The 25,511-nt window shown below is 32.3% G+C and overlaps 3 protein-coding genes and 1 non-coding gene across 4 annotated transcripts; 1 reads left to right on the top strand and 3 right to left on the bottom strand.

The window, feature by feature from the left end:
• Window positions 1-1,284: 1,284 nt before the first annotated feature.
• LOC21405372 (dual specificity phosphatase Cdc25) lies at window positions 1,285-3,497 on the bottom strand. The gene is made up of 3 exons (XM_010100493.2): window positions 3,377-3,497; window positions 3,096-3,234; window positions 1,285-1,613 (listed from the first exon to the last, which is right to left on the bottom strand). The coding sequence occupies exons 1-3, from the start codon at window positions 3,457-3,459 to the stop codon at window positions 1,431-1,433; spliced, it is 405 nt and encodes a 134-aa protein (XP_010098795.1). The 5' UTR covers window positions 3,460-3,497; the 3' UTR covers window positions 1,285-1,430.
• Window positions 3,498-4,802: 1,305 nt separating this feature from the next.
• On the top strand, window positions 4,803-8,451 carry LOC21405371 (E3 ubiquitin-protein ligase RFWD3). Its single transcript, XM_024167244.1, has 8 exons — window positions 4,803-5,134; window positions 6,014-6,089; window positions 6,280-6,369; window positions 6,761-6,841; window positions 7,025-7,115; window positions 7,415-7,510; window positions 8,186-8,292; window positions 8,425-8,451. The coding sequence occupies exons 1-8, from the start codon at window positions 4,803-4,805 to the stop codon at window positions 8,449-8,451; spliced, it is 900 nt and encodes a 299-aa protein (XP_024023012.1).
• A 2,351-nt stretch (window positions 8,452-10,802) lies between these two features.
• Window positions 10,803-10,895, bottom strand: TRNAY-GUA. The gene is made up of 2 exons: window positions 10,859-10,895; window positions 10,803-10,838 (listed from the first exon to the last, which is right to left on the bottom strand). It is a non-coding gene; the product is annotated as a tRNA-Tyr (tRNA).
• A 4,987-nt stretch (window positions 10,896-15,882) lies between these two features.
• On the bottom strand, window positions 15,883-18,185 carry LOC21405370 (probable xyloglucan endotransglucosylase/hydrolase protein 32). The gene is made up of 4 exons (XM_010100491.2): window positions 17,852-18,185; window positions 17,612-17,712; window positions 17,252-17,469; window positions 15,883-16,677 (listed from the first exon to the last, which is right to left on the bottom strand). The coding sequence occupies exons 1-4, from the start codon at window positions 18,054-18,056 to the stop codon at window positions 16,311-16,313; spliced, it is 891 nt and encodes a 296-aa protein (XP_010098793.2). The 5' UTR covers window positions 18,057-18,185; the 3' UTR covers window positions 15,883-16,310.
• Between the last annotated feature and the right edge of the window lie 7,326 nt (window positions 18,186-25,511).

Genomic DNA, 25,511 nt, shown 5'->3' with positions numbered 1-25,511 from the left:
AACATCAAATAAGAAAAAAAAGGGTAAATCGGGAAGAATTAGATAAATGAATCCCTAACTTATGAAGATTAAAACAAAAGTATTGCGGGGTGGAGAAGAAAATTGTGGCTTAAAGTTTGCCCTAGAATTTTACGAGAGAACAAGAGAAGGAGAAGAAGAAGAAGGAGCCTCGTGTTATCCAATTGGTTTAGAGAGAGAAAGCAGAGAGAGAGAGACTCGCACACATACCGTAGAAATTAGAAATTGGAAAAAATGGAAGTTAGAAAGAAAGAAAATCAGAGAGAGAGAGAGAGAGAGAGGATTTTCTTTGTTTTTTCTTATTATTTTTAACATTTTCAGAGGGTATAACCGTAATTGTACTTTTAATTCTCACTAAATAAGTGACACGTGCAATTTCTGTCACTCATTGTAACAGAAGGGGAAAAATTGTTAACGGAATAAAATTCAGGGAAGACGGATGTTACTTTTTAAAATTTAGAGAGTAAAGTATTACAATGATCATAGTTCGTAGAGAATTTTTGAAATTAATTATATTACTTATTAAAAATGGAGTCTGGTAGGAAAAAGGAACAAATTCTTTTTGCAATTAAAGTGGAAATTACAGTTACAAGTATGTATAATCACTTAAAGACCTGTTCATTTCACAACTCAAGTAGCAATTCAAGTTTTATTGCTACAATATTTTTTATCATAAAAAATTTAAATTTAATTTTTTTATTACAATGTTTTTTCTCACATACACAACTAAAGTCATAACTTAAGTTATGATTTGAGTTGTGAAATGAACACATCTCCTTTTTTTTTTTTTTTTAAATAACAATAAAAAAGTGATTTTTCAACCATATATTCAGTTTGGAAAAAAGAAAATTAATGTAGAGAGGGGTAGTTTTGATATTTTAAAAACATTTAATACGCGGAACACATTATTTTCGTAACAGTTGATCAACCAACCAAAAGGGAGTGTTGCGGTCGTCAATGTAACATGTTTCACTGAATGGGGGCATCTCTATAATTTTAACAAAAACACAAGAGATAATAATGTAAGAAGCCATTAACTGTATTACTAATAGCTCATAAATGTTGGAAAATGGTGATCCATATTTATAACAATATTTCAGTTTCTATATATGTGTGCGTGTGCGTTTATTTATTAATTCTAATCTTCCTTTCATCCCTAAAACATGGAAATACCGAGAACTCATGACAATCCATTGCTTCCATCCTCCAACCTTACAATATATGACATGATACATCATATGTTAAGAAGATTGCAGGAAGAAACGCTGAATCAGAAAACTACTTTTGTATTTTATATCAGTTGGAAGTGAATAATGTCGTTTAAGCACGCACTTTTGTAGGCAGATACAATATATGTAAATTCTAAATGTTCATCCCATCATCATAATCTTCTTCTCTATCAAAGATGGCAGCTATGCAACTTCTGATGTGCTCTCACCTTTGCACGGTTTCTTGTTGCAGCGGCAAACAGGTCGACCGGAGGCTTCCCAGCCATTGAAGCCGCGTTCGAGAACCAAGACGTTTTTAATCCCTGCATCATCCTTCACCTCCTCAAAATAATTTACTAACTTCCGCGCACAAGTTGGGCCGCGAACCTACAATATAAACAAAGTCTTACTATGAATAACTTGTATCCATAAGTAGACCTTTTAAGAAAAGAATAATGCGAAGGGTCCAAACTTTTATCCCAAGTATGAGTTGTCATACTTTTATTAGTACGGTATTCACTTTGTATTAAAAAGTTACATTTATCAGTTGAAAGATGACAACTCACCCACCATGTGAGTTGGTATCAAAAGCGCCACTCCTACAAAACCTTGCACCATTTTGTTCAATGATTTGGTATTCGACACCACAAAGAAAGAGGAAGATAGGATCACAGGATATGAGAAAAGCCGAGACAGTTTAGAATATCATTTAAGTTATAGCCTGAAGACTTCTGGGTTTAAGATACTAAAAGAACTACTAGAATTAGAAGCACTCTCGAGTCTCAAATATTGGATGTCAAACCTAAACAAGTACACATAAAATTCGGTACCTAGTGCAATCTTACAAGGAGATTGAGGAAGGATATGCCAAATATTTCCAGTGGCTGAATATGAAACACCAAGACAGAAATTGGCACTGAGCTCTGTGCAGAAAATTTGATATCAAAATATACAAACTCTGAACTATCTTGTTATCAGAAGTGAAAAGGCCAATATTGGCCCACCTCCCACTAGAGTAAGTTAGCTTTTAGAATAATTTGTAATCTTACATTACATATGGGAAAATGTCATTGAGTAGTTCATCATAAAAATGATCAATTGGAGTACTAGAATAAACCATGTCTTCACATGAAGACGGTAGGGCAAGAGTGTTTTCCTTTCCTATTTTATCATGTGAATGCTTACGAAATTAGAATCGGTAGTTTGGCGAGCTCCATACAATATAGGGAATGAGAAAAGGGAATGTCAATCTCGAGACCTCTTAGTGTTTACTTGTATACCTTTGATAAGTTCACATGTTGCAGGCCAATAATTATTTAGTTATATTAAAAGTAGTAATCGCTTTGATAAGATTTCAATTTATAAATTTAGTAACCACTATAAAGAGAATTGGATTGTTTCCCATTCCACTATCTGGTATGTAAGTAAACACTTTCTCGTTCTTTTACTTTTCTTTCCGAACGCCCCAAAAAAGAACCAATATCCCACTCTTATTCCTTTACTTTTCTTTCTAAAGCTATTACTTTTCCATCCATTACGGTTTAATAAACATGCCCAAACCAAAAAAAATCTCTCATATGTGTTTGCACCTAAAATATGGATTCTAATACAATTCATCTTTTCCCTAAGCATTCATCCTATTTAACAAATTAATTACTCTAAAACAAGATAAGCTAATCCCAAACCCTCCATAATTTCAAACTTAGCTCAAAAATCAAATTAATTGTGTAACAGGTTAAGGCTTTCTGGGTAATCTCTCTCAGGTACGATTGAACGTTTAAATATCAGAAGAAAAAAAAAAACAAACAAATTTTGAAGAATACCCATTAAATAAAATCCGCAACTAAATTCCCAAATTAAAATTAAAACCTGGCTTAGAGCGCAATGGAAGACAAGGGTGTCTTTGCCTTTGACATCTTGAATGAGATTGGACATCTTATCAGAGAAAGAATCACTCGCGTAGTGCAAAGATCCTGCTATATGCCCATCATAGCTCCTTTCCTCGTCTCTTCAAATTCAATATGTACCCAATTTTTAGTTTTTTTTTCCTTCAAAATTGTAACTCATTTTCTAGTTTCTACCATAGACAATTGAGAAAAAAAAGCGAAAAAATGAGAGAAAGAGAGAGAAAAGTGAGGAAAATATAAGACCTGACATCTATGATGGCGATGTTTGGGCGGCGTTTAAGAGAGAGAAGCTGAGATTCAGTAATGTATGAGATGCTCCGAGCCATTTTCGCCGTCGTCTTCCTTACTGTATGCCTCAGCAACATTCAGCGATGATCTTATTATTTGATTATTTGATATTGACGAAAATAAGTATTTTTTCCACTTGGAAAACGTTTGTTGTCGTTTTATGTTTGGAGGTTTCAGCGGAGCTAAGAAGGAAAAACGACGTGTGGCTTGTATGCCAGCCATTTACCAACTGATTTCTTTTATTTTAAAAATTTTACTTTCTAGAAAGGTTGCGTTGAGAATTTTAGAATTGAAATCATGATTTTAGTTTAAATTTTTATTTGTTTGTAAAAAGTCAAAAATAATTCTTAAAAATCAGTGTTTAATTTAAATAGATTTAATTTAAAATTTAAATCATGATGTTATGTTTTAAATCAGAACCACTTTGAAAAATAAAACCATCTCCTTCTTTAATTTTGAATGGTTTAAACTTTTAATTCTGATTCTGGTTCCAGAATTATGATTTAGACCCTAAATTTAAATCATAAATTATAATTTTAATTAACTAAAATCACCTTGATTTAAATTCTCATGCCAAACACTAATTTCAATTTTAACCCTTAGTGAGTGCTCATTATCTCACTTTATGCTTATTTCTTAACTTTTAAATATCACACTGGTATCTAAATTTTACAAATGTTGCATTATCTCACAAAACCTTTAACAAATTAACGCAGTTGATGCGGCTAAGGTTGTTATAACGTAATTGATAATTCTCTTGGCCTAAATTATCTAATATGGAGGCAAAATTTCTAAATCCCCAAATTTCATTATTGAGGGAAGGAGAGCGGACTAAAATTTTGTTCTTTCCCCACAATAATGTCGAAGAACGCTTTGTTAGAACAACGATTTGAATGGGAAAAGTGGGAGGGACCCTTTTCACGTGTTCATTCCCTCCATTTTTTAAACAATTTTAGACAAAGGACTGATTGTGTAATATTTGTAAAGCTCTAATAATAGCAGTATCACACTTAAAATCTAATTTATTTTACTAATTTAAGTTTAAAATTAAATTTTGTTATAATAAAAAATTTTCAGAAATAATTATATCTAATTTTTTTATTATAATAAAATTGTTTTATATAAAATTACATTTTAATTCAAATTAAAAATTTAAATCAACAAATTAAACATACGTTTAAAAATTTAGAGAAGAAAGGAGAAAATGAGTGTTCAAGGGGTCAAAATTGAAATTAACTATATAAAAAAGAAGAAACTTAAAATGGAACAGAAAAAGCGCGCCTCATTTCATCAGTCATATTATTACGCTGACAAATCCTCTCTGCTCCAACACCAAAACCAGAGAGGGAGAGTGTGAGAAATCCTTCGAATTCACGCTCTAATGGCGGACCATTTCTTTTCCGGCGTCGAATCGCCACAAAACCAGAACGGAGAACTCGACGATGCGGCGCCGATTTTCGTCGAAGAAGAAGAAGAAGAAGACGGAGAAGGAGAAGGAGAAGCCTATTTGGCGTATTTACAAGAATTGGGGGACGAAGAATTGCGGAACGAAGTCCATTCGGAGGGAGACAGCCACAAGCGGAGAATACGTGAAGCAGGCGAAGTGTGCTCGTCGGGAGATGAGAGCTCTGAAGAGAATGAGTGGAGCGGCACCCAAATTGACGGCCTTTTTTGCATGGAACCGTGGACTAGCGATGGCGATCATCATATCTGGTGCCAAATTTCTCGCGCTTTTGTTTCTTTTCAGTATAATTTTACTCGAGAACCTCTAATTTTTAGCACATTTTGTGTAATATTTTATCGTTTTGTCAATACAAGATCGGAATTTCCGAGTTCAATCGTTAATTGTTTGGATAAGCATACTGAAATTTTGTTTTTGTTTTTTTTTTCACGCTTTTGTTTGTTTTCAGTAGAATTTTGATTCAGCGTGGCATTAGAACCTCAAATTTTAGTGCATTTTGTTTATATTTTTATCACTTTGTCAATACATGATCGAAATTTTTGTGTTCGATCATTCATTGTTTGGAAAAGCATACTGAAATTTTAGTTTTTTTAGTTTTTTGTTTCAAGCTTTTGTTTGTTTTCAGTTGAATTTTGATTCAGCGTGGCATTAGAACCTCGAATTTTAGTAGATTTGTATATATATTCATCGCATTGTCAATACGAGATCAGAATTTTTGTGTTCAACTATTAATTGTTTGGAAAATCATACTCCAATTTCATTTTTTTTCCCTTATGCTTTTGTTCATCTTCAGTAGAATTTGGATTCAGCGTGGCATAAGAACCTCGAATTTTAGTGGATGTTATTTATATATTTATCACATTGTCGATACAAGATCGAAATTTTTATGTTCAGCCATTAATTGTTTGGAAAATCCTACTGAAACTTTCGTTTTTTTTTCCTCACGCTTTCGTTTGTTTTCAGTAGAATTTTGACTCCCTGTGACGTAAGAGCCTCGAATTTTAGTAGATTAGTTATATATTTTTAAATTTTATCACATTGCCAATACAAGATTAGAACATTTTATGTTCAACCATTAGTTGTTTGGAAAATCATGCTTTTTTTTTTTTTTTTTTCATTTGATGTTACAGTTGTCTTCCATGTGGGCATATATATGGGATGTCTTGCATAAAGAGATGGCTAAAACAGCGTAAAAATCAAGGGAAGGTATTTTGACTATTTGACTAACTAACTGTGTTAGTATATACTTCTTTTCTTAAATTTGTTGGCCAAGATTTGAATGTGGTCGAGAGTTGAACTCAGCTATATTACATTTTTAATTTTTTCTATGAAGATTTTGGAAACTACTTCGTTCCAATGGGGGATTATATTTCACGTTTATTCTTTCTTTTTCTAGTGTCCACAATGCAATGGGAAATGCGTACTCAAGGATGTTAGAAAACTGTTTGCATCACGTGTTGTTGCTGTTGAAGAAGAAGCACAAAAGGTTATTTTCAATTTCATGAAGCTCATACGTTTAATATCCTACAAAAAAAAGGAAGTCAGAAACTTAACTGGAATGATTGGTCTTCTTGTGTGCAAAAAATTCGGTCACTTGAGAGGAAATGTGTCTCCTTTGAGAAGAAGGTAAGGATCTATTCTACTAGAAACAATTTAGATTTCTCATAACTTGCTTTATTGTATCTTGCAATCTGACTTATGTAAAATTGCAAAAGTAGCTCGTGCATTCCATGCCGAGAAGAATGATCCTTTGAAGCCGATAATTCATCTCCTCACATATCACACACGTACACGCATGAGAAGAGCATATTATATGGTGAGGAGTTAGTAAGCTGCTAGCTAGTTTAGTGAGGCCATATTTTTTAAATATTGTGCAGCGAGCTGATTGGAGTAAAAATGAAGCTAAGTGGAGAAACATAGAGGCTGAGTTGCAATTGGAAGTTCAACGGCTTAGAGAGGTATCTATAACTATGAACTGCTTTATCTTTCATTGTATGCGTTTAGGACATTACACCTTTGTATGAGTTTAAGTTTTTTGTAATATGCCTCACGTTGTCTTGATTCCTTTTGTGATTGAATGTCTACTCTTTTCTTCATCGTTTATCAAACTTTTCTTGTTTTTATATTCCCTCGTTAATTAGTTTCAAAACACTACTCTCTGCCAATTTTTTGCTCCAGATAGAGGTTTTGTGTTGCTAAAAATTTCTGTAAACCTTCTTGACACTGTTTTAAGTAGGTGTATTTATGTGCTTGACTTTGGCTACTTCCTGCCTATATTAATTACTTTTTAAGCAGTCATATTTTTGTAGATGTTTAGAAAGATGAGGCATATTGTGTAACCAATGAAAGGACTAAGTTAGAGAGCTGTATGTTGAAGTTTAATCTAATTGGAATTTTTTCAGTAGAAGACACTAATTACTTTAGGTCTGTATTTTAGGTCAGACCAGTCATATGGTATTGGTCTTTATTTTTGTGCTTTATTTGTATACCTTCTTCGATGACTTTTGGTTTTTGTACTTTTGAACTTGTAGAGGACACTTATTTGGAAGGCTTATTAGGAGATCTTCCAAAAGGATCATCTAGATCAGTCAACGCTGGTGGAGTGTCTCAAGGAAAATCTGTGACTGGTAATAGTTTAACAAGTGAATGGACTTTGCATTGTCTTACAGGAAAAGTCATTTCCACATGAGATTGTTGGCTTGAAAATTTAATCATCCCTGATTCAATTTTCTTTTTTGAGCTAAGATTTTGATGAAATCTGATATTTAAGATATAAATTTTTCTATATTCTGTAGGACAAAAGCTCTATCCAATATTCCGTACACAAGCATCTTCTCGCCATTTTATGTTACAGGTTTGATGTTAACTGCTCTTTTCATTTTTTGAACGTAAATGTCTTGAGCATTAAATGTAGGTGTGCCTGGTCTCATGAGCCTTATTCTCATTTTCTTATCTCCACCAGTGTCTATAATGGTCATATACAATTTGTGTATTACATTTGTTTATTTTTGCTTCTTTGATTGAAATTCTTGTGTATCTGAGCTCAAGTTTGCACTTCTAAAATTATGTTACCCCATTGATTGGTGTATTCAACAAGTACATATTATAGCTGTCACCATGTGGATGTTTTCAGAATTTGCTATTAATTTTACAATGTTAAACTTTTCAGGAAATATATGTGCTTTCTTATTTTACTAATCCTTAACATCTTCTTTTCATTAGGTTTTCTTTTTGTTCCAGTAAACTATGTTCTCTACTCTTTTGCTGGAATATTAACATTTAACATGGTGATTTATATTTAGGAGGAGTTGCAGCTGGATGGCGTTCATTTGATGTGGATGCTTCTAACCAAATCTTGTTATTTGCAAGAAGCCTTCTTGGAATGGCTGCAAAGCATATGCTTACGAAAGTAATACCTACTTGTGCTTGGGTTTTTTTATTTTTATTTATTTTTATTTTATTTATTTTTTTTACCTTTGTACCATTCAATGCATTGTTGTCCTTGTAAAATGGTTAGAAATATCTGCACTTGATTTTGCAGATGAGCTTGGTACCTTCACATGGATAAGAAGTTGTTTGCATCCAGGGACGAAGGCACTTGTGAATTGACATTGCAAGAGTTGCCTTTTCAGTTTTTCAGCGCTTCAAGTCTGATGGGTATCCTCTCCGTGACATCAAGCATACCCATGCTCGAAACCAGGGTTTACTTAGTTGTTTGAGCGGTGACATGCTGCAAATTTTCATACCTAGTTCTGGTGAAGAAAGGTAAGATTTAGGTTTAAATTTGTCAAATCATTACCCACGTTCAAGATCATTTGAACTTGCTAATTACTTTTTAAGGGCCTTTTTTCTCCACCTAGCATCTAAAGGAAAATGCGATTCCTACTCCCTAGTTGAGCACTGCTGAGCAGCTTGGCTGGGTCCAACTTGACATAGACACAGGCATGGGCCGCACCAATGACCCTTGCCTATGTGACCCACACCCTTGGTCTTGTCGAGTTGGACTCAACCAAGCTGCTCAACATTTTTGTGTAAATTAGGATGGGTACCACTTTTATAGTTTAGTTATTTATCTGTACCATTTTAATGTGTAAATTAGTCTTAATTTCCACCAAGTGGTATATTCAAGCACTAATCTCTAAAAGTGACGTTTCTTCTCTTATTCACCTGCATTTTTGAAATAATGCTAAGGGACACTGATGGTGTTATGCACCACACACTAATAGAAGGTGGGTCCCACTGCATGGGGCTTTCAGATGGGACCCGCCTTCTATTAGTTATTGTGCTTAGCATCTCTAGTGCCTCCAAACATTTTCTGCATTTCTGCGCCAGTGTTACTGACCTGTTTCTCATGATGGAACGGCCAATCTATGATCATGAAAATTCATTAATGTTAATCATTGCTCTTATCATTTGTCATTACATCATTAATGGTTTGATTAGACAAAATAATCACAGTACCTTGTAAATTGCAATCATTCTTGTCCAACTCCTGTTCATTTTGTTGCAGGTATCTGAAAGATGTAACAGCTGATGTCTATCATTCCCTGCTTGTTTCTTACGCTTAGTATGGCCCATGGTGGGAGCATATTTGTAGGATAACTAGTTCTGGTATGCATCATATTGTTCTCTTTTTCTCCCTAAGGGGGATATATTATACTTATTACGAGGTTAAGCTAAGTTGATATATTTTTTTTTATTAGGTGGTTATTAGCTGAGTTATCAAAAAAGTTAAAGTAGATTTTACTTCTCAAAGTAGCCATTAGCCGTTCTTTGTAACAAGGTTTCCGGTATAGAGCCTTACTTTGCGTCCCCCGCCCCTGCGGCTGGATGGTTAACAGCTTTTGTCGCGGTAACGAGGTTGTGAATATCATAAAATTTTTTCTTTTCTTGCTATAACCTTTAGAGCAATCATGTGAATGAATTATGAAGATACGCTAAGTTATTTGTGGCTCCTCTTACCCATCTTTTTCCTTTCAATTGGAAAAGAAATAAAGTTCACTGGCCCTGCATGAGGGTTCACTTTGGTCAAGTCAGTTAAGAAGTCAGGTATCTTGGTTGGATGTGAGGGAGGAGGGAAAAAAAAAGAAAGAGAGAAAGAAACATTTTATTAATGGGCACCACATATTTCTTAGCGACAAATCACTTCAGAATAATTATAAAATAATAAAAAATATGTACATAAATTTCATTGAAAATGAGTATGTGACAATCTAAAACAATGCAATAGGTTATTTTTTTGGTGCGCCACAGAAGAATTTTCTCTTATAAGAAAAAAAAAGCTTGCGGCATATTTTTAAGATGATTGGTGGGTGCAAAGCCATGCTGTGAAACCCTACCCAAAGTATTCACTTTCATTGATATTTATGTACTAAGGGTCCGTTCACTTCGCTGATTAGAGTTTGTAATTCGAGTTGAGATATGATTTTATGTGAGAGCTTTTTACTGTAACAAAAAAATTAGATGTGACTGTTCTGAGAACTTTTTACTGTAGCGAAACTCAAATTCTAAACTCAAATTAGTGAAGTGAACGGGGCCTAAATGTTTTCAATTGATTGTTGGGACATTAAAAATGACCCAAAATGCAATGAACTGTCTTTTCCTCCTGATTGTGTGTGACACTGAACCAAATGCTACAATTCAACTTTGGTTCTCTACTGTAAAAGTCAAAAGATTATCTGTGAAATTCGTATTGTTTGTGTTTGTTGAATTTCATAATTTACACCTATAGCTTCTGTGTTTGTAATTTGTGATTGTATCTATGGGTTTGTGATTTCCAAGTTGAGGAGCTAATTAATTTTCTACGAATATTGATCAATTTTTGTGATGGAAAATAATTACCAAAAAAAAAAGGAAAAGTCAAACTTATATAAAATCACTAGGATAATAGGATCTGTTTAAATAAATTAAAAACAAAAATCCGACCTGCCGGATTCGAACCAGCGACCTAAGGATTTCTATTAAGCAATCGCTAACTACAGTCCTCCGCTCTACCAACTGAGCTAAGGTCGGTTGTGATGAGTCTCTTCAAAGAATAATAAATATCGTTTTATCTTAGCTTTGCCGTAATTATCATTATTTTGATATAATAATCTATAATCTTAGGGGCACAAAAATAATAATAATAGTAATAAAATAAAATAAAAATAAAAGTAAAGTAAAGTCAAAGAGAAATTTTTATGTAAGAGAAAATATTGTAGCAAAAAAGTTAAATTTAAATTTTTGTAAAAAAAAATACTGTAGTAAAAAAATTTGAATTATAATTTGAGTTTCGAAAAGAACAAGGCCTAAAACTTTCGTCCATGACACATCTTCAATCATCTTCAATCTTCAATAAAAAAAATGTAGACATAATTTCAAAAGACAAGGTTAAATGACGAATCCAAATATAAATATAAGTAATTTGGGAAAATAATATTTATACAATTAAATATAATTTTAAATGATAAAATGCGTAGTGCGCTTATGTTTTGCTCGCATTGTGAACTATTCTTATTTCACAAAGTACTTCCATGGATTCAACCAAAAAAGTACTCCCATGGAAACAAAATGTCATTGCACAAGGAGAAAATTATCCTAAGTTTTTCCCCAACTCTTTTTTTTTATTTTTAAAGGAAGATATTCCCTAACTTTTTGGTTGACTTTAAACCTTCTTTTTCATGCCAACTTACACCCACAAACTGAAGTAGATATCATTTGTCTTCAACCTCTATGTTGAAGCCTACAAGACTAGAATCATGCCAATATAAGAGTAGGCTAACATTTCTGAACCCCACAAAATTCTTTTCCTGCTTCCTTCAACCTAGTGAAAACAAAACAAATAGCATTAACAAAAAAAAAAAAAAGATATGAGGATTAAAATTTGCCCATGCCTTTAGATCGCAATGTAGATATAGAGGCTCCATGATATATAAACGACAATAGACAACACATGGCATAACATTCCCTGGTCCCATCATCATGTAAGTGCATATTTCTATCATTATATTTTACTCAAGAAATCACTTGCGTTAGATAGAGGGATTAGATTCTATAGATTTCATTGGCTTGTTTCATTTTTTTTCCCTCACTTATCATCAATTGAGCAAAAGGGTGACATGCAAATTTCTTCCTTCAAAAGGGATCCTTTACTCCTTTAAATAAATAAATAAATATAAAGCAAGGGGGGGCCTTTAGAACAATGATCACCTCTCACATGATCCCTTATCATTCCTCTTATAATCAATCCTTCAAAAGGGTGTCATGCATCTCTCTCTCTCTCTCTCTCTCTCTCTCTCTCTCTATATATATATATATATATACACACACACACACACACACACACAAAACATATATATAAACACACAAAATGGGTCCTTGAAGGTACTTCAAGAGGGGTCATTGAAGCAATGATAGTCACTCACATGACCCTTCCTCACAATAATTGATATCTCTTTTCTTCATAATATATGTTCTTTTGTAAGCTTTGGGAAAGTGGTATCTTTCCAAGGCTAATAATTGAACAGATCAAAATCAAAATTGGATTGAACTGTTCCATTAAAAATGGTCATCATAAAAAGTTTTGTGGCTGCTGAGCTACACTGAGTTGATGGGAAAGACATCATCAATATCTTCATATACAAAAATCAAAGTAACCAAATAATATGACATTAATTCATATAATGCCAAAACAAGAAGAAGGCAGATGTGAGTGTGAAAGATTATATATTACGGATCGATCACTTTCTCTGGCGTATACGAATCAAATTTCTATTTCTTTGGAAACATTCTATCCTTTTCAATCCATTTTTTATAAGCTTTTCAAAGCTTCTACATAGCTCCCCACCAACGATACTTCATCCCTTTTTCTTTTCTTTTGTTAGCCATCACATTGGGTCCACGTCCTTTTTGCATTATTGTTGCTTAAATAACCAGCTCTAATCTTTAGGGTTTCTCTTTGGTCCTGCTATATATTGTAATATGATTTTATTTTACGTAACAATTACTATAAAAAGATATAATACTAGTCTACGCTAAGCAAATACCTAACTATTACACCTTCTATGCTCGTTGTTATACTCCATGTTGCATGAAAGATCATGATGCAGTAGTATACTTGAAGGTGGGTCTACATGACTTAGGCCTTAAAAAATGTCTAGGTCCGTCTGTTTGAGTATGCCCACAAATTTATAAGAGACTCCTAAATTTAGGGTAGCAACCCAAATAAATAGTGCTTAAAGTAGATTCTCAACTCAATCTTGGATGATGTTTAAAAAAATTTAGTCGCGTCTCTAACATCAGTTGTAATTTTAAGAAGAAATAGTTATACTGTTTAGTTCGCTGATTCGAGTTGAGATGTGACTTTATATGAGAGTTTTTTACTGTATCAAAAAAGTTAGATGTGACTGTTTCTGAGAACTTTTTACTGTAGTAAAACTCAAATTCTAAACTCAAATCGGTAAAATGAATAGGATCATAATAACTCATACATCAAACAGTTTGAAGAGGAGAGCCCTTACATCTAATCTTATTTGTCATTTTCATTTAAAGATTAAAGACATGTTTTTTTTTCCTTATTAATTATAATATCCATGACCTACTTTTTTTTTTTTTTTGCTTGTTTCTCACTCTCCTGTTTGTGTTACAACCTTTCTCTTTCTTTTCCCATTGTGGGTCTGCCTCATCATTTTCTTGACGAGAGGTTAACATCTGTTCCTGAACAAAGAGGGTAAAGACAGAATCTAGCCACTAACTTTAACAAGATAAGAGGTCCTTGACTGAGCAATACCACAAAAAAAAATAAAATAAAATAAAATAAAATAATAATAATAATAAAAACACACGGGCACACAAGCATGGGCAATAGAGTACGGTTCCTAATTTCACAAAACTCAAAATGGGGGTCCAAAATTAATTAGTACAAAAAATTTGTACAAAGTTTGATAAAAATAATAAATCCAATCTCTATATATATCTCTGTGGTTTTGGTTTTCAGTAGTAATTACACCGACTATATAATTTCCAAGACAGGATCTCCTATCGAATCCAAGTATAGATGGTACGACATATATATATATATATATATATACAGGTATCGTTCATTTCACAGATTTGAGTTTTTAATTCTAGGTTTCTACAGTAAAAAATTCTCAGAAAATGTCACATCTAACTTTTTCTACTACAACAAAAAGTTTTTACAAAATGCCACATCTCAATTCAAATTAAAAACTCAAATTTACAAAGTGAACGAGCCCATAAAATAGTTACCATCTACTATCCCCGGGAATAGAATAGTGCGAGTGTATAATCATTTTCTCTTTGCAATAAGAATGACCCATTTTGCATTGATTGATGTTTTAATAATTCAACTGGTGAACAACAAGAAATGGGACTTTCTGCCTCTATGGGTCCCCCACCCCTACCCCATACCAATGGCATTGGATCCGTACAATGATACTACTCTTTCTCTTTGTAACGTGACTAATTATAAAAATAAAGGATAGATAATAAGCTCGTTTGAAAAAAATCTTGACCTACATTATAGAGTTTGAGGAATCCCAATCCTTTTAAAAGACACAAAATACTGAGTAATTCATCCTCACTTTTCAGATTTCATTAGAGCTACATATGGATAATGCCTAAACACTTGGAAAGACTGAAATTATCTTTCAAATTTTGATGTCCCAAATGGTATTTGATCGATCATTACTATAACGTGACATTAAATGGGATCAAACATTAAACCATACAGAAGTTAGTTAAAAAACATTTTAATTTTTTTAAATTACGCAACTCAATATAATTAGTTACACACCATTTTGAAGTACTGAAAATTAGACAAATGATAGAGTCCAGTTGGGATAAATCTCATTACTCCTATAATTAACTATTTACTATGTTAAATAATAGTGATTACTATTGTCTGTGATTAAATTTTCTATTTAAACGATATGAGACTCAGACATTTTACCCTTTAACATTTGATACAATCATTCCCTGTGGTGGCGATAGTAACTTGGATATATTTTCTTAAAGTAACAAAAAAAAAAAAAAGAAATATGCATGGATGGATCTAATATAGGAATTAGGATCAGTAAGGATACTTTTAATACATCAATTTTGTCAGTTTTATATCTATTTAAAACATTATTTTAATGTGCCTTAGTTAGATTATTTCCTTTTCTCTTGTTCTAATATTACTCTCATTTGGAACTATAATGCAAAATTTTCAGATGAAATTCAAACAATATATACGCAATTCTTTCAAAGTATGAGAACTCATTCGATAACTATAAAATGTTGATCAATACTAATTTTAAATTTGTTAAATATTTTATCTATACAAAATCTTATTTCCATAATATAGTAAAATTATGGATCCCTCTCCCCTAATAATTAAAAAAAAAGGGATCCCTAAATGAATAAATATAGGTCTCGTTCACTTCGCGGATTCGAATTTTTAATTCGAACTGAGATATGACATTTTCTGAGAGCTTTTCACTGTAGCAAAAAAAAAAAAAAATTAGATGTGACATTTTCTGAGAATTTTTTACTGTAAAAACTTAAAACTGAAAACTCAAATCGGTGAAATGATTTAAAACTGAAAACTCGAATCGGTGAAATGAACGAGGCCAAGTGGTTCTCTTAGCTTTAATTCAGTCAGTTTGGCTTGAATAAAGCTTTGGTTTCAGGAAAGTAGGGAGTCAGAGCTTTCCGGCAGTCAGCTTTGTGGATATTACTATCTGGATTGGATTTGATTCCGTTTTTAGTTCTATTGATCCATCCACACCATTGAATGACTCTTGAGAACCGTGCTGCAGAAATATATAAATAATGTATATATGTATTTAAATATATTTCCACTTTTCATTCTATATATGATTGGATATCATGTATGGAAGTGATAAGGGATATAGAAAATGACCAACAATAAATTGCCCCATCTTGTGTGGCATTCATTTTGCACGCAAAAAATAATAAAAATAAAAAAATAAAAAACAACAACAAAAAAAGGGGCACAACAAAAAATCATTTTGCTTTATTAAGTGCTTTTCTTGGCATCAAGGAAGAACAATAACATGGCATGGCGTGGCAGGTACAATTAGAAACACTTCACTCAATAATCCATGGCCCCAACTGTTGCCTTGGACTTCTCTTTCTCCGTATACAAATAAAATAACTTTTTTTCTTCTCTTTAATCTGATAATTACAACAAAACAAAATGGACATTTACACCAATTATCGATACAGAAAAATTGAATAAACTCACAATTTTTTTTTAATTTTTTTTTTTAGCTTGGTTATTTCTTCTGAAGCCTCTTGGGAGAGAAGAGAAAAGGAATCATAAAGAGAAGTGAACATTGAGGGGAAACTCCAAATAATAATGCTAACATAATTAGCATAATAATGGTAAATTGTAACAATCTTTTTTTTTTTTTTTTTCACTATTTAACCCCAGCACTCAGGAGTTAAAGAATGGTCTCTCTTGTAGTCCTTGCAATAGTCATACACCATATGGTAGCGCTGGACCCACCTCATGGTCCTGTACTGCTGCCGGGTCAGCCCGCCGGACCGGAACGGAGAGGCGGACACCGGGCGGCACCAGGGCGACGCGTAGGCGGAGCAGCCCCCCGCTTTGAAGTTCGTGTAGTGAGCAACAAATGGCTGGTATCTGTAATCAGCTTTGTATTTTCCATCCTCTGTAGCCCAAGATGAGGCGTCCCATATTGAGCCATAGATCCACATTGGCCTTAGTGGAAATGTTGCTGCACTCTTCCTTGGATACGTCCTTATGGGCACATCATCCACAAGAAATCTGAAATAATAATAATTAATTCCCAAAAAGTGTATTTATATCATTATTATACTAATAAGACAATTAATTACCTACCAACAACAGTCGAAAAAGTTTTATGCCAAATATAGTACTACTAGGTGTTTTTATTTTTATTTTTATTTTTAATATAATTAACTATAGGTGTTATTTAGATTTGGTACAATATGCAATGTATTATTGTACTAGTGGAGCAAGAAAAACTTTATTTATCCACTTTTGTACATTTGTGCAAATTTTATTGATAAGTGTATCCTAGCCATGTGATCTTGATTCTATCTATAATTGCCGCGCTGTAAAAATCAATTGGCTCCTTTATATTAGAGTCCTTATAAAATACTTTTGTGCCTTTTGTTTTATAGTGAATTGAAAGAAAACATATTACTAAATCAAAAGGAGTATGACTAGACATATTTTCCATTTTAGTTGAAGCAAAAAAGTTATTTTTTTTCAAGATATTTTTTTCATCATCACCCAATCTGGCCTTTAAATTAATATACATAATAAGTAATTAGGTTTACCGTTTATATAGTAGATAAAACTGTAATTAACTTACATAATCTCCTTAGGACTCCATAAAATAGCATAGTGATGGAAAGCTTGTGTTGGATCAAACCAAAGATGGAACTTCATTTCTCTGCCAATAATTTTACCATCTCCACTTCCTCTTATGTAAACATTGGTTTGTAATGTGTATGGCTTCCCAAATGTTGTTCCAAGGAACTCAATGTCCACTTCATCATGGAACCCCGGATGAGCTTCGTTGTTTGAAAGCTGCCAAATTTTTTTTTTTTTTTTTTTTTTCAAATTTTTTAGTATTTAACTAGACTAAAAATTGTCCTAATTAAACACATTGATTTAGTAAATAAATAAGCCTTTAATTTTTTTTTTCAAAACAAAAAAGTTAAATTCTCACATAGAAAGCTGTTATAACTCCGGCAGTGTAACCAGGTTGGAGCTTTATGTTGACACCAAAGTAACCTGATCTAAATGGACGATTTGACTTGAACCCACTTCCTGTTATATATATATATATAAACCCACCAAGGAATTAGTGAACAAATTTCATGCACATATACACATATACATATATATATATATATATATGTGTGTGTGTGTGTGTGTATATATATATGTTGAGGTGAGAAAAGAGTACCTGAAGTACTGTCAAGCCAGATTGTTAATGCATTCTGGTCAGCTCTTTGATGGGAAATACCCCAGAGATTTCTATAGCCTTTATAAAAGCTAATGGTTCTGAATTTAGTGCTTGGCCAGTAACCAGGAGAAGGTGGCCAATCTGCATTGCTTGAAGGAACCATAATATTGAGGATCATTAGAAGAAAGATTAAAAAGCAAGCCATGAAATTTATAATATATGAGACAAGGAAAAAAAAAAGATCAGCTTTGAGAAATTAGCTTGCTAGCTAGGAGGGGAAGAAAGGAAGTGAAGGGATTATATAGAGAAAATGGAATGATTGTCTATGCTTAAATGCAGGGTGAGAGAGAGAGAGAGAGAGAGAGAGAGAGAGAGAGAGAGAGAGAGATCTTAAGGCTCAAGAGTAAAGAGAGTGTGTGTGTGTGTGGAAGTAGGAGTGTGGTTCGTACAGCTTGTAATAAATAGAAAGATTATTGGGTCCCTTTACATGAAGGTAAGTAGCAAGGAAATCTATGAAGAGTTAAAAAAAAATAAAAAAAAAATAAAGAAGAACATGTTTACATTAAGTTAAAGTCACATTAAAATGAAAAAGTAGGAAAAAATGACATAATTTAGTACAGATTTAACTGTTTAAAAAAAATCTCTACTAGCAAGGTAAGTTTAGTTTTATTATTATTATTATTAATATACTAGTGGAAAAGAGAAAGTCATAAAAAAAAAAATGTTACTCGAAGAGCAAACAAAAATATTGAACAAAAAAGTTTGATGTGTCATGGATAAAAGTGGCTTTGATTATTAGTATTAGTACTGTTCTTTCACCACAACTAACTACTTTCTTCACACATGCACCCTTATTAATGAGAAAACATGTTGGCTTGAAATGAGAGAGGTGCATTTTTTTGAAAAGCTTGGAAAAAAAGATGTGATGCAGAAGTAGATGGGTCATTGGTTCTCTCTTAAATGTCCTCTTTTTTCTTTTCTTTTATTTTTGCCCCCACTTAAAAATTTTTTTAAAAAAAAAAAAATTATAAATTGTTTCTCTTTTAGGTCATCTTTCACTGCTTTTGTGACTCCACAGTCCACAGGAACTTGGGCTTGTGCTAAAAGGTTCCTATGCATCATCTCTGTCTCAACTATTATGGCCATCATTGTTGGATTTACCCAATTGGTACGTGGTTTTCACCAATGCATGGGTCAGTTTTTCCCCAAGAAAATGTGAAATATGGTGGGGCAGTTTTCTGATACAATCAAATCTTAAGAATCAAAATGTGTTTAATGACGTGTTTGAATCTGTGACGTTCATCAATGTAGTGGGGTTCTGATGGTCTGCTTGACATGGGAACCCCCACCTCCATATCATGATTTGCTTATCAGGCAAACCTTGTGACTTGCTCCCATCGTGAGATGCTGTACGGATGATAATTTATATGTCCAATGTTGTATTATTACCCCAATAGTCCTTGTACATTTCACTAAGTTAAATCCTCCATATATATATATATATATATATATATATTCTACAGCGAGGCACACACCAACTCAACCGTACAATTTAAATATGATGGTACTTCTAAAGCTGGTGTAACACTATAATCGAAAATTTTTTATAATATGCAATCTTAAACAATATACACCTTGTGATTTAAATCCTACAGTCACGATCAATGGTTTGATGCGACCCTAATGGAGTGTTCCATTATAGGATCTTCTATATATATATATGTGTGTGTGTGTGTGTGTGTGTGTGTGTTCTTTTCGTTTTTAATTATATACGTACAAACGTAGCATGCATGTACGTATGAAAATGAAGTTACAATTGTGTACAGGAAATCATCAGTTTTGGATAAGGTTTTTCATTTAAGTCACTGGCTGCTGGGTTTCTGTTACTTCTAATGCAGATCGATTTCTTGTGGTTAAGATGTTTTGTACTTTGTCCTTGCGATGGCCCTTGTACATATTCCATTTTACTTATGTTATAATCTTTTTTTTTTTTTTAAGATCAACAGAGATTTGGATGGAAATTTTGCTCCATTTTTCTCTTGGTAGTTGATTTGGAAGGCCTAGCACGTGTATTAATTGACAGAAATCATCCTTCTGATATATGGGATTCCTCTACTAAAAAAGGAGTTATCTATATGGGAATAATACACGGATTTCTTTACAAAAAATAAGACATATTTAATTACTATAATTACTATCTCTTTTATTTGTTAGATATTCGATTATTTATGTCCACATTTAGTCTTTAAAAACTAAGATTGTGTGTTTGACGTGTATGAATATCTGATAATTATTGACAAGAGCCTGAACTGATCCCTTTCATTTTTCTCCTATAGTCCCAGATTCCGAAAGTGGTGTTGGATGGAGATAAAGAAATTCCTTTGTTTCTTGAGGAAAGAAACAAACATATTTGATTGAAAAAAAAAGAAAAAGAAATAGAATTACAATAGAAAAGCAAGACATTTTGCTTTCCTTTGCTTCTAGCTAGTTCAGTTTAATCTGTATATATACATGAGAATGAGATTATTTTGGCTCTCAAGAGATTTTAACCAAAAGGGCCTTGTTTTTTCTTTTTCCTCTCTTCACAAATGTCAATTTCAACCATTGCACTCAAATTCATATTACCCAACAATTGGTTGCTCAACATGGATACAAAAATCAGGCCAATCTCTCAGCATCAATACCAAATATTTTGGTTGTCTTTTGTAAGACCCTTTTACAAGAATCTTTCAACCTTTTGATTTTGTGGACCACTTCTCAAAAACATTGCAATCTAAACCAAATCTGCATTAATTTTTCACTAGGAAAACCACGTGAAAGATGAATAAACAGAGACCAGGAAAAAAACTTACTTACAGCCCACTTGATCTTTTTTCCCACTTTTCATGATAAAAAAACACAATAATTATTCCAATAATGTCTCATTAACTTGCAAGAATTGAATAGTTGGAATTTGGTTTTGTCACATCTATAAATAAGGCACCAAATTATATGCTTAATACAGATTGTGTTTTCTCTATATTAGAGCCTCTATTTATGACCAAAATATGGACAAAGACTACAAAGTGTAAAGAGTCTCACACTCGCACTATTTTGTCGGCCGAAGAGTGAGAGTCATTTAGTGGGGCATACTTTGGCCGACATATATATATATATATATACATACATTCACAAGCTCAAAGCAACACTTTTATTAAAATTATAATAATGAGGCTCAAGTGTTTGTGTGTGTATGATACTGATCTTTTGCAGTAAGTTTTAGACTCGAGACCAATTATATATGTAGATCCACAAGAAAACAAGTAGTTTTCTTTCTCTTTCATTTGTTTTCTTTACCAGCAGACAAAATAAAGTTCATTCAAAGTAACATCAAAAGTTTGAAAATAGGGCTAACGTCAATCTGGAGGAGATGCTTCCTCATAGACAACATTGCCTCAAGAGTTGCCAGAGGCCAGCCAATTTATGAGCAATTTAGTCCCCATATGTGATTCTCTTTAGTAAAATAATTTTTCAATGATATTTGTGATTTTAATAGTTATTCTAATATTTATCCATTAATAGATATTATTGTTTTAATTGTAAGATATTGATCTGACGGTCGTAATAAATTAGATAGTTGATTCAAAAAATTTATGATAATTAATGAGACTGGATTCTTAACACACTATATCATTAAATTTTTATATTTAATAAATAACCACGATGTGAATGTAACTATTAAAACTCATATGTGTGTGTGTATATAATATGATAGGGTTCTCAACTAAGTTAGATTCTCACTTTTTGCTTTTCATTAAGTGTACAAGTGGTGAATTTATTCATGTATAGTTAGATATATTTTACCAATTACAATCTAATAATTCATTTTTCATCGTTTAGAGTTCTCCAACATTACACATACATAGTTATGAAAACGTAACAGGATAGTTATTGAACGCAACATCAACGTTAGAGAAAAATAACACTAAAAAATTTAGTCATCTAAAAACTAAGTTACTTCTCTCCAACATCAATATTATGTTCAATAATTATAATATTACGTTTTTATAATTACATGCTACGTTAGGGACTGAAAAAAAAAAAAAAAAATATATATATATATATATATATATAATATACACACGCATACAAGAAACAATATTAAAAGCTTTGGAGGGTGGTTCAGAAGAAAGGACTTCGCATACAAACCCCTTGATAGGAGGCCCCCTCCCCCTCCTTTTCTTCATGGGGTCTGACACGTATTTGACACGTACAAACTCCTTGACATTTTTGCTAGGTGAATTAATATCATATACACGTATTTGAAGCTTTTATTCTTCATCTCACAAATAAATTAATAAATAGATAAAATATAATATTAATATGACGTCAGAATTTTTTTCTCATAAAATATATTCATAAACTCTAAATTGTGACATGTCAATTAAAAAATTCTTATCATATCAATTAAAAAATTATGACGTGACATGTGACATTTTATTATTGAAGAGCCACATAAGGGAACAAGGGGCATATAAACTCATTCTCTAATTTACATTGTTATAATGAAAGAGACATGTATACAACTAGAATAAAACGTAAAAATAGATACAGACAAAATCAAATAATAAGAAGCAATGATAAAGGGTTTTTAATTAGCTGACACTGTCGTCATAAATAACTACATTATCGTCATTGTCGTCGTAAATACTTTATTTTTGATGATATGTCATCGTAAATTACTCGTCACAAAAAACCCGACGCAAATAATATATTTGCAACGACAAAATTTTTAAATGTCGTCGCGAATAAGTCGTCACAAATGTTCCGTCAAATATGTCGTTGATGATGACGTGTTCTAACTTATTTGCGACGACTACGTGTAGTCGTAAAAGTATTTAAAACCTTCTGCGACCATTGGCTTCAAAGTGTCGTCGCTAGTAATATAGACTATTTGCGATGACAATTTAGATATGTTGTCACAAATAATTTTTTTATCTTTTTTTTGGCCATACATTACTAATAATATTAATTATTGAATATATAAATTAGAAGAATAGTTAATAATAAAGTAGAACAATAAAATTGATATAAAATAGTCAACACAATAATAAGATCAATCGTAAAAAGTAAATTAATCAATAAATACTAAAAAATGTTGATAATAAAAAAACAAAAACATATATTTTAACCTCTTAAATTAGCAGCATCGCCGTCCTCGTCTTCGTCTTCTTCGTTTAGCTCAAGTGGCGAAGGAACCAACGGTTGGGGACGGTTAAGTGGCAAGAAGTTGATGTTGGGATTCATTGAGCGCATGACTTCTATCATGATCTGCTGGTTGTCGAACATGTTGCATTGTTCGATATATTAGTTTTGTAATTTGAGCTTAAAAATGCTCAAACCGCGAATTAACCTAAAAGTATAAATTTGAGATCGTCTCAATCCATATTAAACTAAAAAGTGCGTCATGTGAAGATAGTTAGATTGTGTAGGTTTGACCGATTTCGTAGTATCAATGAACGGCCCTAATTTTAAAATATTACAATGTTGTATTTTTCTTTTTTTGCTATAAATGATACAAGTTGTATAATACATAGGGAGAAAGAGGGAAATAGGCCAAGACTTGAGATGAATTAAAATTAATAGGCCAATAGTTTACATAAGTTAATAAATATGCCAAATTACTATTTTTGTCCATAACTTGTCTGGTTATGAATAATAACTTGACAAGTTATTGTCCATAATTCACGGTTTTTGTCCATAACTTGTATGGCTATGAACCATAACTTAATAAGTTTGTCCATAACTTATCTGGTTATGAACCATAACTTGACAAGTTATGGCATGTTAATTTTTATAACTAAAAATTAGTCTATATATTTTCTTAAGCTTTTCATATTGGCATATTTTCTACTATTTCCCTAATACATAATGTGTGTATACACATGCTTATGCTTCAAGTAGACCCACTCTCGAGTCTAGGAAGGTATTGTGGGCTCAGCTTTAATTGGGCCTATGTTTTCGACAGTTGAGTAATTCGGCCCAACTCATTGCAGTCCATCTTTTGAAGCCCAGCTGTTCTTTCGTTCCGTTGACCTATCATTAGAACGTGTTATAGAGTTCAATGGAGCTTTGCAGTAAGTCATTTTTTCCAGGCAACGAAAAAAAAATATATTTTTTATAGATAAAATCATTTTATAGAACGTTTTATATACGCCAAGGGAGTTCAATTCCGATGTTTAAAATGATGTGTAATTAATCAATTAGATCGTATCATGTCATTTAAAAATTTTAAAATATCTTTTAACTAACTTATTTTTACTTTGATATTTAAATCTATTAAATGATGTGTCATAATATTATTGATTAGATACCAATTAAAATGTAAAAATTTGATATATAATTTGTATATGTTTTTTCAGCAACTTAAATAAAAATAAAAAAGAATTGTTCTGATTATTTTATTTTGCATCACTCTCAAGTCATATTTTTTTAGTAGTTATAAATTACAGATAATTACAATAGCACAATTTTAATTAATTGTGCAGCATCCTTTTAAGGAAAGGATCTGATGATAAATACTGTATTATCGGTAAACTATTTTTGTACTTTAACATAAAATTTTTGTTGTTTATTTATGAAAATAAAAAAAATATTCATAGGACGCATCTTAAAATTGTCACATCTATATTAAAATAAAACAAGAATAACAAGAATATTTTAACTATTTTTATAAATAAAAAAAGTCAGACGATTTAAAACCGTAATTGACATTATAGTTGTTTTTTAATGACTCCTAAGTATATGCACTTCTCTCACTTTAATCTCTAGAAATGTCTTAGCTATCCTAACATTTCTGGACTATACAATTTTGAGGCCTTTATTAATAAATTGTTTGTTTTATGATGGAATTATGACATATATATAGGTTTTAAAAGAGAGAAAATGAAAAAGAAAACAACCCATATGAAAAAAGAGTAATAATTTTCTTCCCCTTAAAATAAAAAATTATTATGTTGTCTTCGTGTTCCATTTTATACGAGGGAAATATATTATTAATTGGTGGATCAAAAATAGGTTTTTGAAATCGTCAAGAGTAAGTCAAGTTTGCGGCTTTTACATGGTGTTCTGACATGTGACAAAGAATCTTCTGTCACATCTAATTTGGAACTCAGATTATCTTATCCTCATCTAGATGTTCTGACATTATTCAGACGCAAAGAAACTCCCACACAAACACACAAAAAAAGTAAATAAATAAATAATAAATAAATAAATAAAGGAGACGGACCTTGATTTTATTACCCTTTATTTCTCTTTCACTCTTTTACCCAATCCAAAAAAGAAAAAAAAAGAAAAATAAAAATTTAATCTTTAAAGAGATCTATAAATTAGTGTCGTCAAACGTGCCATGCCGGATTGGTACGGTACGCTTGACCCCATGCCCATCATGGGCCTGAGCCGTGCCAGGCGCGGCCCTGCACAGTGCAGGGCCGGACCTGAGAAGAAAAACTCAGGCCCGGTCCAGGCCCTGACCCTAGTCCATAAGGGCCAGGGCCGGGCCTGGGCCCAGGCCCTTCACGGGCCGGTCCCGACCCTTGTTTTTTTTTTAATTTAATTAAAAAAAAAATCAAATGCCCCAAAAGATGTGATTTTATTGAATTGACGTAATAGTAGTACA

Source organism: Morus notabilis, unplaced genomic scaffold (genome assembly GCF_000414095.1).
Source record: "Morus notabilis unplaced genomic scaffold, ASM41409v2 Scaffold124, whole genome shotgun sequence".
Taxonomy (NCBI): Eukaryota; Viridiplantae; Streptophyta; class Magnoliopsida; order Rosales; family Moraceae; genus Morus; species Morus notabilis.
The sequence above is the reverse complement of the archived record's forward strand: the minus strand, read 5'-3'. Positions and strand labels throughout refer to the sequence as shown.